The sequence below is a fragment of the Hermetia illucens genome, chromosome 3, assembly GCF_905115235.1.
Source record: "Hermetia illucens chromosome 3, iHerIll2.2.curated.20191125, whole genome shotgun sequence".
In the NCBI taxonomy this organism is placed as follows: domain Eukaryota; kingdom Metazoa; phylum Arthropoda; class Insecta; order Diptera; family Stratiomyidae; genus Hermetia; species Hermetia illucens.
Window position 1 is genome coordinate 147,747,984 of NC_051851.1, and position 18,344 is coordinate 147,766,327.

General features: G+C 41.5%; 1 protein-coding gene across 4 annotated transcripts in view; it reads left to right on the plus strand.

The window, feature by feature from the left end:
• LOC119650642 (protein outspread) overlaps positions 1-18,344 on the plus strand; it is a 466,010-nt gene that overhangs the window by 291,678 nt on the left and 155,988 nt on the right. For all 4 annotated transcript variants that reach the window (XM_038053565.1, XM_038053567.1, XM_038053566.1 and 1 more), the window contains one exon: positions 12,052-12,117. In XM_038053565.1, coding sequence (XP_037909493.1) covers positions 12,052-12,117 — 66 coding nt within the window. The remainder of the gene's footprint in view (positions 1-12,051; positions 12,118-18,344) is intronic.

An 18,344-nucleotide genomic window follows, 5' to 3' on the forward strand; every position in this document is an offset into this window, starting at 1 on the left:
ACAACAATTTACTTTGCACAGGAAGAAAGTGACAATATTTGTGCATGTAGTCGCGAAAGAACGAAGTTGGATTCGAAGATATCCAGATCCTCAGTAGTGAATAGCAAGAGATAAATTTGGGTTGAATTTATGCCAAGCGCTGGACCAGACCAGACCAATTCTTCCAGCCCTCCTTTTGAAGTCTCGCTAATAACGGAGGAGAACCTCTCTGATACTTGTTACATCATTTACATTGGCACCTATCCAAATTCCGTCCTTGTCAAATTTACTTAGGACTTCATCCTTGATTTTACATGAGAATAACCCAAAGGTAATGCCACCCTTGGGCATGCTTTCGGTGGCAGTCCTGGTTAAGTCGCAGATTACATTACTCTGGCTTTTATCATAGATACTATCCGTGCCTAAAACTCTTCTTCTTTTCCTCAGCCTTTGCTCCGTTCAGAACAGCAGTCAGCTCGTCGCGCTCAGTTTGGCTATTTTGTTTTATTATCAAAAGCCTTTTGTGAAGACTAGTCTTCGTAGATTTGCCTTTGCCTAGTCGTATAGAGAGTTAGAAAGAAGAAATTTTTCAATAACCGCCCTTAAATAGTTATGTAGGCCACACTCTGTCCTAAACTACTTCGGCGACTAGTGGTCTGCCCGTCTTCAACATGAAAACTCCCCGTACGTTCCCCATCTTATCTGGTACATATCTGTATGCAATACAACTCCAGTAGATGTCTACAACCGCCGAAACAGTTTCCATATCACAGCTGACAATATCCTGTGTGGGCCAGGGGATTAATGTGATGGGAAGTTGTTTATTTTGCCTGAGGCGAGGCTGTATTATCTCCAAACAAGTTATAGAATATGTCCTCCATCCGTCAATTTTTCAAGAAAGAATGGTCTACTATGCTTTTGCCTAGAATCTTCCAGAGTCTTAGCGACCCTATTTGCAACCATTTGGTGATAATCCAGCCTGAATTCTTTATTGGTAGTCCTGTCCTATCCTTCTCAGGATACTATTATGTACACTTGAAGCAGATACTGAGGACCTCCCTAGTCACCCTTTTGAGATTGAACAAATCTTGATTCTTCCACGGTAATATTATTTTTGGCTCCGTTTTACTGGGTACAAGACTTTAAAGGCAATTTCCATTGCTTCCTCTACAGTCTCATCCTGCGATTCTAAATTAAATCAGTTCGAAATATTTTCTCCCATCTGAATGTCCCATTGCCAGTAATTGAGGTGATTCAAGACCCTTCTTTCAGCCCTGACAACTTTTTGAACTGGGAAAACGGTAGGTTGACCTATTGCCTCTGTAGGTAGGTGCTAATAATCAAATCAAAAAGAAACTCATATTGTCCGCAATATGTGCTCTACATTGGCTTTTCTCGCTTCAACAAAAAAGTTAGTGAGTAGTGTAATCCAAGAAAGCATACAAACTCTCTATTTCCACTGATTCAAGTCGGTGAAATCTAGGTCAACTAACGGAAATGCACGTCACCACTTTTCGGCCAAAATATAGTCGTTGGACCTCTCCAGGTGGAAATCCTCTCAACTACAGCACATGCTGTACTGTTTGCCTTCAAGCTCCTTTATCGCTGTAGTTCCTTTAATCCAGAGCTCCTGTATCAAAGCGACGTCGAACTCTTTGTTCTTAAGGAAAACTAGCAGGTTAAGCGCAGTTTTTGTGCTGCAGACCGTTACCGCTGGAATGCCCGAATATCTCCTTTGCAGTGGCAACTGGAGCCAACCATCAAGGAACCTCTGAATGAGATATGGAGCCGAGCCTCCTTGGGTGGGCATGATCCTCCATCAATATCTCATTTCGACATGTTTTGCATAATATATGTGCACATTCGCTCCTTAAAGTTGATGCGGGAGCACCTTAATGTCATTTCGTGGAGCTGAACTCTGGGTCCCGCGTTGAATTCTTGAGGGGGCGGTAATTGAATGTTGACGCCGTAGCGGTTAAACATCGCGACTCCTGAAACTCCGGCGAGGTTGGACATCAATTGCTGGGCTGTTTCAAGGTGCATCGTCTGCTCTAATTTGAGTGTAGTAGAGCTAACGTTGTCAAATCCAAAATAAACACGTTGTCAATTACTAAAAAGACCTGGGGGCATAATCGTCAGAAATGCAAAAAGGAGCGTGGGGTAGACGGTGGGCGATGAGCACGGATGACATCTTCAGCTTTGAAGAACACAAACTTGATTTTCTCATCTACATTTCTAGAAAATCTTTTAGGTCGAAAGTCGTTGCACGTAGAATCGCGCCAATATGAAGCGACTAGAGAATATATCGTTGGTGTAGCTGACTTAATGATGCGAAAACCTACACTTCGCTTGCCTTTACATACGATTCTCACTGACTGTTCGAGTCACAATATCCGCTCTAATGAGGATGTCATATCTTTTGGTGAACGGGTCTCAAGTTTGATCGATATCAGACCCACTGTCAATTGCTTGACTTCGTACTTCGCAGGATAAATGAACGACAGTCAGTAAAATTTGGAATGATTACGTATTGATCTCGGACAACTGACCCAACAATCCACTCACCAATAGATTGAGCGCTTACTGACATCAAGTTTCCTGATCGGATGGAATCGATATCAGTCCTCCTTACCTTGTCTTTGACACAAAATGTGTGCCTTGGGGTTGTTTTTGGCCACAGGTTCGAACTCCACACAACCTTTTTGCACCTTTTTCCTGCTCCGTAGAAAATATCACAAGTATTAACCAGAATCAGTTGATGGTACAGAAGGACTAATTAATTTCAGTGGTTGCTATTCGTGAGAGTAAGCTGAGAGCTAATTGCGTACGTAATTGTCTTCCGTAGGTGGCCAGCAACAGCTGAGTAATGATTAGAGTGATTGGTCTTTCGTGAGGGCGCGGACTAACCACAGTTTTCCTTCGGCTGCTGATAAGGAGGACAATCATAGACTGATGATTCTGGACAGGATCTTTGCTACTTGACCTACTAAAAAAGGATTCAAAAGAGCCTTATGTAAACGGTTAGGATATCGATTTCGGTGTCAGCCCAATATCCTCTTTGCATAAATTTTGTGGTTGGTGTAGGTAAAAATATAATGTTTGGAGCTAAATCTCTTTCTGACTTTCCAATCAGAACGGCAGCGAATATGATGAGTCTCGAGTCGTGAACAAAACGAAAACCTGCGAAACAACCCACCGTTTTGTATAACAGTTGGGGGGAAAAGGCCGCTAAAACAATGCTTTCAATGCTCCTAAATGCGTCCGAAATTTGTCAATAGAATAACTAAGTGTTTTTACGAGAGTCAAGTAAGGGATTAAAATCCGTTGGACCCTTCAAGACAAAAAAGCTAATACCTAACAATCCATCAGGTAGTACTAAATCGCTCTGAATTTAATTTTTTGGAATTCAGAAACCTATGAATCAGTTTCAGTTTTCTGGGAGCTTCCGCAACATCTGGAGTGTTAATGCGTGAGAAAGCAACAATTGGAACATACACGCCTTAAAAATCGCTGAGGCCTTAAAGAGTATAGGATGAAAGCGAGATCTGTCATGGTTTTTCCTTGTTTGATCTCAGCAACCACAAAAATTGAAGTCTATAAGCCTTCATCCTGACTGTCAAAGCAATAAGCAAGCGTTTATCTTAAAGTGCTTTGCTGAAGGTAGACTTCAATTTTGGTGGCAAGAGTTAGTAGAAGGTCTTCGGGGCACCATCCTAGATAGCATGCTAACCATCAACCAACCAAAAGTATAGCTTCTTGTTTTGTCACCGCGGAACGCGTATGAATGCAGTTTTCTCTCTAGGACGAGTAAGCGAAAACTTTCGGTCACAATCCTACCATGCAAGAGCCACCCTTGTTAGGGAATACCAAATCTAGCTAAGCTTGGTATTGACATTGCACTCTATATAACTATTAACGTCCCCAGAGCGGTAATGGCAGAGGTACATCATCAGGTTAGTTTCCCAACTAGCATCTATTTCCGACGCGATAAGTCGTTATTTCTATATTTCCGCGGCAGTCTGTTAAATCGGTTAAACCGGTATGTTACGAATGGGAGTTGTGGCTAACATAGAAGAAACAGGGTTGGTGGTTACTAGACGCAGCAGAGGTTTATGTGATACTCAGCAGCCAGCAGCAGTAACGTTTGGAAGACCTATAGTCTCTCAGAAATTGTCACCTTAGCGTTCCTCGTTTATGACGTACTTTTCTTCGTCGAAAATTCGGTGGATCGTCCTTGATGAAACCTATGCCAGTTGGTGGACGTAATTCCAACACTTTGCACCCCATCCCAAATGGTCATACCGGCCTTAATACCTTGGGGTCGCACTGTAGATGCTATGGGAGCTGAACCGAGTATTTTAGATATAATAATAATAATCGTTGGCGCAACAATCCATGTTGGATCAGGGCCTTGAAGTGTGTTAGGGGACTTCATTCAAGACCGTAACGGTACACTAGGAGGCAATGTGGTCAGCATTGCACTCGACCGAGATTATTACCCTGATTTGACTCAGGTACTCATTCACAGCTGAGTTGACTGGTGTCCGACGTCAAATCACGATACAAATCCCACTGCCACCAGCGAGATTTGAACCGCGATCTTCCGTACGACAGCCTTGCGCTCTAACCACTCAGTTATCCGGACAACATTTTAGATACCCAACATAATCAATAGTACGAACGGTAAACCTGAATTCTGATTAATTTTGACAGAAGTCCTACATGGTGAGGCTTCGATTGTGATGACAAAACCCATGTACCGTTGCGAGTTAATGGGCAGATACTCTCATAAATCCTTTAGATTGCATTTGTTTCTCAAGCCGTCACCACTCTTGCAGTATATAAACCATATAAATTTCTCTCTGTTCATGGAAAATGTCAGGAAACATAACAACCTAAACTTGGCATAACCAGCATCTCTCGATAAATAGATACCGTTTCATTGAGATTAATACTTTTAGCCCAAATTCACGTCCAACCTAGATTCCCCTGACTTGCGTCACTTTGTATCTACTTTCGATTGTTCATTGAATGCTCGAAACACCCACAAACTTTAATTCTTTACAAATTCTCTGAAATTGGGAGACAAGGAGACGTAACTTCTGATTAGCATAAAACATGAGCCCACATAAACTCAACATCAAATTTATACTTCCCTTGCGTGTTCAATTTTTGCCTTTTTTGACTCATTTCATGCTGAATATATGGAAGAAGTCGAAAAACAGAAATTGGATACAATCTCCACCTTTTGAAAGATTGAATTCTGTGTCAGTAAATTTATAATGGTCTCGAGCAATTTGTTAGATTCAGTAATTCACCCGTTGCAGATATTTGGCAATTAGATCGTATCCAAATTTATGTTTTCCAGAACCAAATGGAAAATTTAATTGGTGTGAATGTGAAAATATCTTTTAAGGTTGTATCTTTGCCAAAATCTCAACACAAGTGCTTGCAGTTCTCTCTCTCAGCGACATAGGAAAGTTGGGAACTTGGTATTGAAGAAGTGAACCCTCCCTTGGCCCACTCCACGCTTCTGACTTTTGTTTCAGTCGACAATAAATCTCCGAAGCGATTGTGGTCATAAAAATAGTTTGTAGCTTTCAGAATCGATTAGATTGGAATGATCGATTACCCAAGACGATTGTTTTTTCCACACCATCTAGAAATTCAGAGATTCGGCAGCTTTGGTCAATAAAAAGTCGATCCAGCAATAACTTTAGTTCTGTAGAGCCAACACCAATTTATATGCACTCCATTTCGGCAACTCAATGGAAATGGCTCAACTTCTAAATCAATTTCCAAAGAAATCGGTCAGGTCATGGCCTAATTTTTTGGATGTAATAAATTGGAAAAACATTATTCGTTTTCTGGGTTGAAATTCTTTATTTAGTAAACCCAATCATTGTTACTATTTCACGGGTCTTTTTCTGAATTACGAAGGTCACCACGGAATACTTTCCTCACATATTCATCTTAGGCAAAATCTTGAAAAATTGGTAAATGAAGTTGTACCTTCAGCCAATTATCTTATTACGGCAAGATTCAATTACATTACATCCCCTTAGGGCATACCAGTACGCTGTACTGGTGAGCGGTATCTCCTAGAATGAAACTGAAATGGAAAAAACATGGCACAAAAAAACCTTTTTACTGGAGAGTCCAATGAAATAGAAATGTTTTGATCGACAGGCAACCAGCGTCGCTTTTCTTAATTTATGTAATTATTACGACAATTTACCTCAAAGTGATCATTATCTTGGAACGAAATTTATCTGTATGGTGCGCGATTCAGGCGTATAAATGCTAGTAAGTATGTTAGATACTTTGTACTCGAATGTATCTTTTATGGGGACTGTATAGAGTGGCATGTATTATGGAAACAGATGTGCCACTTCTACTTATTTGGACCTTGGATAGAAGATTTTTTATTTAATTTTCAAGTGGATAGCCCAGAATATACATTCAAGCATATGTGAGTACAATAAAACGGCGAAAAGATATTATTGAATCGCATACATATCGATAGGAAATTGTGTCACGGTTTTGCCTGATAGAAGTTTAGTTTGCTAGAAAAAAGGTGCAGGTTTTAGTGCGAAAATCAAAAGAAAAACCATTTGCGTAGGAGAATATCTTGGATTAATGATCTTTTGATTACTCGGCAAAAGTTGAAAGTAACTTCAACAGTTGCAATAGTGTATCGGCCTAAATTACCTACGCTTGATAGTGGGCTGATCAAAGGATGAGTGACTATTAGACTTCGATCTTTTATTAGCAAAAGCCAATCATAATAAAATCTATCGTGTGAAGTCTCTTGAGATGCCCAGGGCCACACTATCCAGAAAAGTTGTTCTGGTCCACCAGCCGCTGAGTACCACTAATCAAATATATATAATGGCCAATATCTCTCAAGTGGAGCATGGGGTTCTCACCTTGCCTACGGGCCATTGTCAATTTGGCAGCTTTCTCCAGGTTATCCGTGAGAACTTTATACTTCTCCATTACTGCCCCACTCGTCAACTTTTGTGGAATTGTGTATTCCCCTACATGGCAAAGCCAGCAATGGACTTGACGCTCTTTCTTAAAATGTGACCTATCCACTGCTATTTTCATCCATGCCATACGCCTCAGCTCTTCGTGGTCAGGTCAGAGATCACCGACTACAAGGCGGAGAAAAGTGTTAACGAAGACTTTTTTGTGGATTAAAATAGAAATCTTAGAAAGACGTTGCTGCGCCAGGTTGCAGGAGTGTGTGGCATTCGCACCGATGGGAATCACTCCTATTATTCCGCTCACTTTCCCGGCGGACCATCGTGAAATATTACTTCGCAGGGAGAACTCTGATCTACACAAACTCGTTTAGGTGTCTAAAAATAGACTGGACTATATGGAAAAGCCACGTCACGTTGTATTTGGGGCTGCAATGACAGAATTAACTTCTGCGTCTTCAAGTGGGTGGTGTATACTCCTTAGATAATGCACAATTGTGACCGTTCTTAGCAGTCAATTTCGAAGCCTTGCCCGGAATTTTGCCCAATCACGGAACTTTCTTATTGCTAATATATCAACAGTTCCTCCTCAGTAACTTCGGCATCCACACTCCTCCTGCTGGAGCAATAGGATTGTAAATATTTTGAACAATTGACGCGGGCACTTCACTTGAGGTGATTTTTTCCAACTTATCTTCTTAATTAGGCCCAATTTGCTTTACCGTAAGGTTTTCTTGAATTTACTTCGCAAATTTTGGTGTTCCTCGTCCTTGCTCGTGAGCACGATGATCTCAACCTCGATAGTTGCAGGTGGAATGACCAATTATTAGATTTTCGGTTGCAGCATTGCCATCGAAAATTACAGTCTCTCATATATGTTAAGTGAACCCACCACAGCTGTTACCTCGGACCATGACATCTTTTTAAGTCCCTGTAGACTAGCCAGTCATCCTGGCTTCCTTTTACTACCCGCGTGTTTTCGATTGCCGCTTCTTCCGTTTGGAGTGTCTAGAAAGATGGCCTAGTAGTCGCTGTGGGTATACTGCTTACTAACCTGATAGTGATGACTAGCGATTTCATCCACGACTGGTGCAGCCTCACTATATATTATACAATTGAAACTCATGGTGTTCTCAATGTTCTCTTCACATGCTAAGCTGCACACGATTGTGGATGAGGAGTCGACCCTTAGAATCCCTCATAAGACCATCGAACGATTTGCGACCACTTGCAAGTTCTTTTGTTATGCAATATGCGAAATCGTTATTATTAGGTTGTTGCAAATGAAATGTCGGATATTTGAGTAAAATTTCAAAAAACTATAACTTTAATGAAAATTAATTTTATTAGTCAAAATAAGAACCAGCAGCTTCAATGCATTTCTCCCAACGAGATACAAGGGCATTTATTCCAGTTTCGTAAAAGTCTGGGTTTCTAGAGCTAAGAAATTCTTCAAAGGCACTTTTGACAGCTACTTCATTGCTGAATTGTTTCCCCGCCAAATGCTTAAAAAAGTGGTAGTCGGTTGGCGAGAGGTCGGGTGAATATGGTGGATGAGGAAGAGTCTCATATCGTAATTCATTTAATTTTTGGACCGTCATTCTGGAAACATGAGGTCGGGCGTTATCATGGAGCAGTATCACTCCATCTCTGTTGACCAATCTAGGCCGCTGAACACGTAATTTCTCGTGCATTTCATCAAGTTGGGCACAATATTTTTCTGCATTAATTGTTTCACCACGCTCCAAAAACGAATAATGAATAATTCCAGATGCAGACCACCAAACAGTTACCATTACCTTCTTCGGGTGAAGGCTCGGTTTTGGCATGTGTTGTGGAGGCTGATCGGCATCTAGCCATTGCGCTGATCTGCGACGGTTGTCGTACAATATCTACTTTTCATCGCATGTCACTATTCTGCGCAAAAAGGGATTGTTCCTGTTGCGGTTGAGTAGAGAACTGGATATTTCCATTCGCAGCGCCATGTTTTGCTCGTCGAGTTCATGCGGAACCGACTTATCAAGCTTCTTCACCTTTCCAAGCTGTTGTAAGTGCCGAGATACTGTCGAATAGTGTACGCCTATTTTCTCTGCAATGTCACGAATCGATGATCGGGGATCAGATTCCACTATCAAACGCAACTCGTCGTTGTCGATCGATGGTCCTAGGTGTCCACGAGGTTCACTTTGGAGGGTCATGTCGCCTGATCGGAATTTTTCGAACCACCGCTGTGTCGTTCGTTCGTTTGCTGCGTCAGCTCCAAATGCTCTGCAAATGTTTCTGGTTGCCTCCGCTGCGTTGTGACCAAGTTTAAATTCATATAGAAAAAGTAGACGTTTTTGACTCCCTTCCATGCTTTTTTCTTTGAGTTTTACTTGGAACTTCAATGACGATTGAAACTGAAATGACTCCTTGATCGAACGAACGACTATTTATACTCAATTATCCCATACCACCAGAGTCACCTTGCGGCAGTTTTAAACATTAAAATCATAACTAACTTCACTTCATTGAAAAATCCGACATTTCATTTGCAACAACCTAATATTTGCGGTTTCTCTGAACTTCGATATACATCTCGGAAAGTTAAGTGCCATATTATTCTTGGGTTTTCTGTCGTTTCGCAAACTTGGGAAATAGACGGGAAAGGAAGAAAAAGCCTTAAAGAGGAGCATAAAATATAATGGCTAAATAAAATGTTATCGCTCCCGGAAATGTTCGCCCGAATCGTCCTGTCGCGCACGAGGCAATATTGGAGCCTGGAGTCTCTTACAAATATTTGTGCTTCCCTAAGTTGAGCTGAAGAACATTTCAGTGTTCAGGCACTGTCATTGATTAACAATCACTTGAAACTAATGCTTGGTTTAGTTTTGAGGAAGCTCGCCGCCGGCCGTTTAAGATAACCTCACGAACTTGACGCCGCTGTTCTACCTTCCTTGGTCGCAGGATTTTCACCAGATATTATCACCATAAATCAATCGTTAATTAATGGCACTCATATATACATCATTTATTTTTCTAAAACCTAGAATATAAAATTTCAAAATCAGAGGTCCTCAAACGCACCTCTGCCTGACTTTTTTAGGGCAAATTCTGGTGTGGTTATAATCACTGTTAAATTCAATGTCAAGTGTATGGTTTTCCTCACAATCTGAAGCTGATTTTCCGCAGCCTGTCTGTTTCTTGCTTTCCTTTCCTGTGCTCCTCCTTACATCGCTCTTGATGCTCGTTATCATGCTCTTGGTTTTAATGCGCAAATCACTGTTCTCAACTCCGATGTTATCCCCACTAAGGACAACTTTCGAAAGTCAATTTGAACTGTCTGAAATTTAGCCCTAACTGAAATTTTAGCCTCATTCTCTCAACATGTGGTCGATTTTATCTAACTTCCTTCCTTGTTATGGCCCTTCGTTTCTCGAGTTCGTACCTTCTCACCCATTCCGGTTCACAACTGAGCTTCATAAACTCCTAACAGGAATTTTCACTAGGTTTTTGCCTGTATATCTAATAGAAAGCTCGCTTAGAATTGGAGTAAGTCGTGAATTTTATGAAGTATCACTTAGAGTATTTCGTATGTCACTAAGCAGTTCTACCTTAAGCTCTATGCTCTCCAGTTCAAGCTGTTGGATAGTACATACTTTGGTATCTTGATTTATTCGCCTCTTAAGGGACGCAACTTTCTCTCAAGCTGCAATTAGTCATACGTCAAAACCCTTTTTGGGCCTACTACGACTATGTAAGACACCACCATATCCATCATATGACGCATCGCGTAACTTTACTAATCCCATGACTTCCTTTGTGCCAGCGCAGGATACTTATTTCACTAAGATGATGTCATGAATTTTTGATCTCCATCTGGTTTTTGGCTAGACCAGTGAGGACACTGGATATCATCCATTCACTCGATCCTTCTTTTTTAAGAAAAACTTCCAGCATGTCCTTTATCTTCTTTTAAGTGGCCTTACCTAACGAAAAGTCCTACTCTTTAAACTCTCTATCAACATCATGGATTGCCCCACATATACTAACATAACATACCACATCGCCTTCCACTGGAGTCGTCTAAGACTCTATACTAGGACTAATACAGCTCCTATCGCTGAAGTCCTGCCTTGTAAAGATCAAGAAAACTAACTTGTCCACCGGATTTCATTGGTACAAGATCTCGGTTGATTTTCGGAAACTCTCTCCCGAGTGCAGGTTCACTGCAATGTTGTCAGCCATCGTGTGACCAGATTTTGGTCGATCGATGGTACTGTAATGTTGCATTAGTCGCCTGATATGGGCCCTGGTACGGTTGTTGAGTTCACATTGCTTACTGTGGCCCGTTTAGCTATATTTTCGCCAAAATTTTCCTTCCAAACTACCACGTCCTGCGGTTGCTGGGTTATTCAAAAAACACTCTACCATGGTCACACAGAATCGTTTGTATCTCACAATAAGGCATAACGATAAGGCACAGACAATAAATAGATAAATGAATAGTCAGTCTTCACCTGATAACGGATCGGACCAATTGAGAGAAACTGTCTCCAATTTGTTGGTACACGGACCGCACCTTTTGTGCTGTTTCCAATTTTTCAAAAACGTGAAAGTTTCGTCCAGGGCGCCTCACCACTCCCCTGAGGGTACCATGATCGACATTGACGAACACGGTTGATCGAAAACCTTAAATTCCCGTAACGAGGTTGAGATTGTAATGACAATTGGAACTCAGAGTTGACAGAGGAGAAGGCTTATTGGTGGCGATGACCCAGATTTTCTGAGTTCTCTTATTTTGGCCATTCTGTTACCACGCCAGGTAACCTATTTTCTTCGACGAAGAAAATTTAAAATTCCATAGGATGTGACTTGTGCTAATTTATTTCAACCCACTCCCAAAATAGGCACAAAATCTTAATCTGACTTACCCTTTCACGAGCAACTGAAAAAACATATCCGACTCTCATATGTGCCCAAATACGCTTATGGATCCATATGTGCTTCACAACAGAATTCACATGTGGCTAGTATTTTACTTCCAGCTAGTTTGTTACATTGAAATTACAATTAATCTTTTTTTTTCATTAATTTCTACTTTTAGCGATGGCAGCGAAGGTGGTTTGTGTTATATGACGATGGCGAGCTGACTTACTCGGTGGACGAACACGTGAGTATCTTAAGATGTGTTAAGTTTCAAAATATTTAGACTAATGACTAGAGGCATGATCAACGTAAATTGAATAAAATCAATTTGGAATCGAAAAGGTCGCAAATATTGGTAAATGGCATTGTTCCCGAGGATTTTGCTGAAAGCAAAGCGTTGGTCAGATACTTTCCATTTAATGCTACATTGAAGAAACTTAGGGTCATCTACAAGTAGAAGACTATTAGTATTTGGAATCGAAAGTGTGTGAACAGTCATCTACACTGAAAGATCCCACGTACGGTAGCTTTATCCAAAACGATGTGAATTTACTACTATTCTAGATGAAGGACATTATTTGACAGAAGCTAGTAAATATTTAAAATATGAAATAGTTCCCAAAGATACATATATGGTTCTACGGTACGGTTGAATATAGACCTTAGGACGGTTTATTTTCTCTAGATAAAGCTGACAATTCCTGTATTCTGTAGTGTCTATAGCGGCATTCCTGTACAATGATATCAGGAATCGTCAAAGTGAGCCCTTTAGATCGACTAAAGTCAATCACGAGGGTTGAACCATCATAATAACTTGAAAAACTGGCGAGGTTTGACCGAAAAATATAAAATATACCTCTATACGTCGGGTGTCAAGCCAGGGTGTAATTTGGCCACAATATATTCCGTTAAGGAATGGCCAACCGTTCGGCTTGATGAAATAGATACATATATCTTCATGGTGGCTATCAAAATCCACGAATAGACTTTGGCAACGGTCTCGTAGCGGCTCCAATAGCATTTAGTAGGTTTAAAGAAGAGCCTCCCGAAAAGAGATCACTTCGTTCGACACTCTCATAGTGCATTCAGTACTACTTTGCTGTTTTGCTGTCTTTGTTTGAGAAAGGTGATCGCATTAATATATAATAGCCAGAAGTATCCTTTTAGGGCTGTTCTGGTCAATGTAGCACATGAAAGAGAAACTGGCTGGTGTGGGGCTAGTGTACTATCAAATACCGTTTCGGTTCCAAGATTAGAATGCAACCTCTAACTAAGCCTTCCTTTACTATGTAACTTTTCGTCACTTCCCCAAACTTCAGGATTTTCTACGGCGATATGTGTATTGTCACAAGCAGACCTCAAACGATATAATTGCCACAGTATAGGCTCTCATATTTCTGCCAATGGTGCACACTTATTTGACTATTCTTTCTGGCGAAGAAGAAACAATTTGACAGTTTTTGCACAAATATGAAAGGCGGTACGTGGTTGAACTGTTTATTTTTTTCCGTCTTTACATACACTGTGTTCAGAGAATATTATTTATATTGCTTGAGGCTCTGACGCCTATCCTGATACAAAATATATATTTAATTTCGTTCGCTCCCTATACTATTGCTGGCATTATGAGCAACTGGTTGGACGTTGGAGATACTGAGGAGTCTGATAGATGGTTTCAGTCTAGGCATCTCAACTGGGCATAGAAGAGTTGAAGGCGGTGACACTGTTTGTGTTTGATGATGCATCATTGCCAATAATTGTTATGCATAGTTGAATGATTTCCTTATCGTGGTGAGGATATCAAATAAAAGTCAGGGTTTTTTCACAAAGTTTGCCAACGTCGACTAGCTATGATTTGTGTGTTAGAAGAGAAGCCGGGAGACCTATGCGACCGGCAAGATTTGTACAGCGAGCTTCTGTTACCGATTGACCTCTAAGCATCCGGACACAAACCTAGTAAATTAAGGGGCACGATGAGAGCGGAATTCAACAATACCACTTAAGAATGTACACAGTCCTCACGAACTGACTTACTAATCCTTCCAGGTTGACCTATCGGAAAATGTTCGTGTCCATCTAAGTGGAGTTTGCTAGCGCTTATAAGCAAATTTCACGTCCTGTCAGGTTACTTTCATTCCTAACGTTACCCTTTCTAAAAGCGTGAGGTATCAAGTTGCCAACATCGTTCGTTAACGAGGATTTGATTAATTTCTAAAATAGCACGAATATGCTCGTTTCTTAGTGAAGTCCCACCATGATCGTTTGGCTCTGCTTCATGGCTTAATGAGTTTTTTTGTAGCTTTGAGAATTCCCTCAGCAAAATCTAGATACCATCATGGTACTTTTCTTTGATCTACTTGAGTGAGGCTTTCCTAGAAAGCTCTATTGTGCAAATGGTTATCATCTGGGTACCGGTTTCCCAAGGGATACTTTGTCAGTTTTCCCTGGATTTCAAAATGAAGCCATTGTAAATAAGCTCATGTTCATTTCAAAAACTATGCGCGTGTGGTTCGGAAGGGTGATACCATTTAATATCCGTCATTCTCCGACAAGGGCCACTATATCAAAGACGGACAGGAACCTTTTTTGCGCAAGATGAAGCGTAGTTTTATTAAAGAGGGAACTTTCTTCCTGTATGTTCTCACGGTATGCCTTTATAATGTTCGGGGTTTACATTTTTTTCCCTCGGAGGAAGCAATGACCACACTATGCCTTCATTTGCGAAGAAAAGGCAATGGGCGTGATCTTGGCGTACGATTTTACCTGATAATAATAATAATTTCATGCACATTTGTTATTTCAAAAAGTGAGAAAAAAGTATGTGTGGAACAATTGGTGTATCAAACAAAACGCTCAGGAATAAATATCACTAAATTCGCTTGGGACATTCAACGTGAGTATCTCCCACGTTTATACTGAGTACGCTAGTGTTGTAGTGAATAGGTATTCGCTCAGTATTCATATCAGTAGATGCGGGGCATATCTAACACTTCTGCCCACTCGGGTACGGTCCCGAACGTAAGGCGCAATTGTCTCTCTTTCTCTCTATGGAGTCCGCAAGGCCCTCTGCGATATTAACACAACCAGAAGCACCTAAAAACTCCCAGGGGACCAACCACAAATAACTGGGTTTAGAGCACATAACCCAAGAATTTTCCTGGCATATGCTCTCAGGATCTAGATAAACTTTGGTGAGGTTTTGTAGCAAGAGCCACTTCACCCTCCTCGAGTACATGGAGCGAGCTGTTCTCCGCAACGGCTTGAATTTGAAAGAGTAACTATATCATCAATTTTGGGGTTCATAAATGTTATATCGGCGCTGCTGCTACTATATCACGCAAATATTCGCCAGAGTGATTCAATGGATCGCTATTGTTAATCACGAGTTCAGATCTACCTGATCTTCCACGATTTCCAGACAAAAAGCTACTACAGTGAGCAAACAAAGTGACTGTGAATATTCAAACATAATGCCATAATTGGTAGTGAATAGGTCACATATCAAAGAAGACGGTGACTGTGATTTTATTATGCATTTCTCGGTAACGAAGGATCTATTTTTTAGTTAAATGAAGCTAATTAGTTGGTTGGAGAACAATAGGTAAGTCAGGATACGGTAGGTAGAGCTACAGACAGAAACAGAGTCAAAGTGACAGTACATAAACGTGGTTAATGCGATATGCATCATCATATGAAATGAAAATCTGCCCTACCTTGTTTGCATGTAGCTAAGACGCACAAGCAGTTACGCCTTGAATGTCCTGTTACAGATTGTTGCATTGATTTGGCCGGCACATAGACAAGTCCATCTTTCCATTTATTTAGAGAGCCTATTGATTGCATCTTATTATAATCATAATCACTGGCGTGGCAATCTGCGACCGGTTTAGATATAATCCAATTGAAAAGTTCTGTTCCCCACTCATTGCTCGCTCCATATACTCGGCATTCTGACACTACTTTCCGGGCGGAGCCTTTTTCGTCTATTCGGATCAAATGAACCGTCCATTCCAGCCTTTTAAACCTTTTTTGATTCATGACCCGATATCTGCCTCTTGAGCCAGCTCCCTCCCGGCAGCCCCCAGCAATTGTGTGGCATCTAATAATATATTACAATCACCAATTGTCGTGAATTGTTAATATTCTGATTATTAGAGGTATGCACCTTTTTCCCATTTTTGGAGCTCCCGTCTGCATATTGACCGCTGTGTATGCTTGACACGGCCGGAAAAATGCTGGAGAAGCTCATCAGGAAAAGACTCGCTGAAGCGATCCGCGCTGCCGGGGACTTATCCCCAAGGTAGTTCGGGTTCAGAACAGAGAGGTCCACAGTGAATGCTATTATCGAGCACACAGCCGCTGATCTCGACGGATAGTGCTCCACATAACGCTTGATGGACAGATATGCTAGGCACATTCCTCATGCCATGCTAATCTCTTGCGGATATTGAGGGATTATCTGAAAGACCGCTCTTTGCTCTACGAGATGCGAGAGAGCCAGAGGAGGATGGAAATCACGTCAGGAGTAGCACAAGAATCCTTCCTAGGGCGGGGTCTCTGGGACGCCTATGACCCTATGATAGTCTGCTGAGACTCGATATGCCCGAAGAGTCGTGCCTGGTCCGTTATGCAGACGACGTTGCCGCACTTGTTGCCTGACGCACTGTTGAACAGGCGCAAAGAAGACTTGGCGGCTCACCAACAATTTAGACCCGTGGCTGAACCGAACACACGATGGAATCAATTACTTCCTTTTCCAACTTTTAAGTGAACATGAAGGTTTTCAGTCTTATCTGCACAGGATTGAGAAGGCGCGATCTACTGATTATGTGTTCTGCAACGGACGGACGACGCTGAACATACCTTTTTCTCTTGCAAGAGGGGGACGGCTTTCGTCAGCAGCTTTATGGAGACACAGGCGAGCTCTTTCCAGACAGCATCATCAGAGAGATACTGAAGAGTGCTAACAGCCGGAATTGTGTTGCGCATTATGGTCGAGCTCTTCTTCTTGCGAAGAAGATTGAACTCGACCGGCGGAGGAATCGATTGGTAAGGGGTTCCCTGAACTAACAACTCCCTTCCCCCCTCCCCTCGCATTCGTGAAAGGGATTTCCTCACTTGAGGCTCCCAATGCCGGGAGAGCGGGAGGGCTAGCCTGAAGTAATGTGTCAAACGGTTCCAGGCGATTTTTTTTATGACAGGAAAGTGTTTAATTGTTAGTCCGACAGCGTAGTGTTGCGGGAGTCTAACATTCGGTGTCGTAAATGCATTTACCTACCCTACTCCAAAAAAAAACTGATTTGATCCATAACCTGATATCTTCCTCTCGAGCCACCTCCCCCCAGGGAGCCCCCAGCAATCCTGTGGCATCTAATAATCTATTGCAAAAAATCTGTCGTGAATCTGTAATATTCTGATTATTAGAGATATCCATCTTCAGTTGACTTAAAGGGCTTCAAATAACTTTACTTAGTATATGAGGTGTTTTTTGCACCATGCTTTACCACGTTTTCAGAAAGAACCCACGTTTCCTTACCTGCGAGATTGAGTGGTTCTGGTCAGCGCGCAGATCACGGAGTATAGATTGGTTAACCACAAAAAAAACAGAGAGTCGAAGCCGGAAAGCTAATTAAGGCAGTTCAGAGAAATTTAGTTACAAGCGATCCCGCGTGGCCTCTTAATTTTTCAAAATTTTTCAAATCTTTGGACTTTTCCCTTTCATTCAGTCGCGAAAACTGAACATCAAGACGTAGTGGATCCTTCACAAAAATCGTCTGTGCACCATCATTTTATGCATATAATTCCATATAGACCATTCGATTTAGCCTGAATTTCAGGCTACTTTCTAATTACTTCGTTGATGCTTTGGATTGTTCCCTCACGGATTATAAATCCTTGCGAAATTCTGTAGAGATAAAGCCGGAGTTTTTCTGATTAAAACAATCGAGTCCTCCTTGATCCTGATCCTGTTCAAACTTCTATAACAAAGTGGTGAGAAGTTCCCGATATCTCCCCACGAAAGGATTTCATTTACAAAAGCGCGAACCGCCGGAAATTTAATTTCACACTGAAATTTAGCCAATACGAAGCTTGTCCTCGGTTTCCAAATCATATCGTGTAAGTTTAGGGCATCCTGCAGGGTCTTCTTAGCAAGCCACCATCGCTTCATCACCAACTAACCTCGCTGTCCGTTTCCGATGTCTAATCGCTAAACTTCGCCATCGACCTCCCCTCCCCCATGTTTACTGAGTAGTTAAAAAAATTCAGTACTTCCAGCCTTTCGTGTAGGTGATCCTTTGTCGGAATTCTTCTAAACTGAGCCACCATCATGGAAAGCAGTTACTTTCCTTGATTTGAATCTATAGAAAAAAACTTAAGGGAATTACCTATAAAGTCAGGCGGGTTTGCCATTCACGCTTGATCAGTCCATCCGCCCGCCTGTTGGACTGAAAACGCCGTTGACGCACCGGC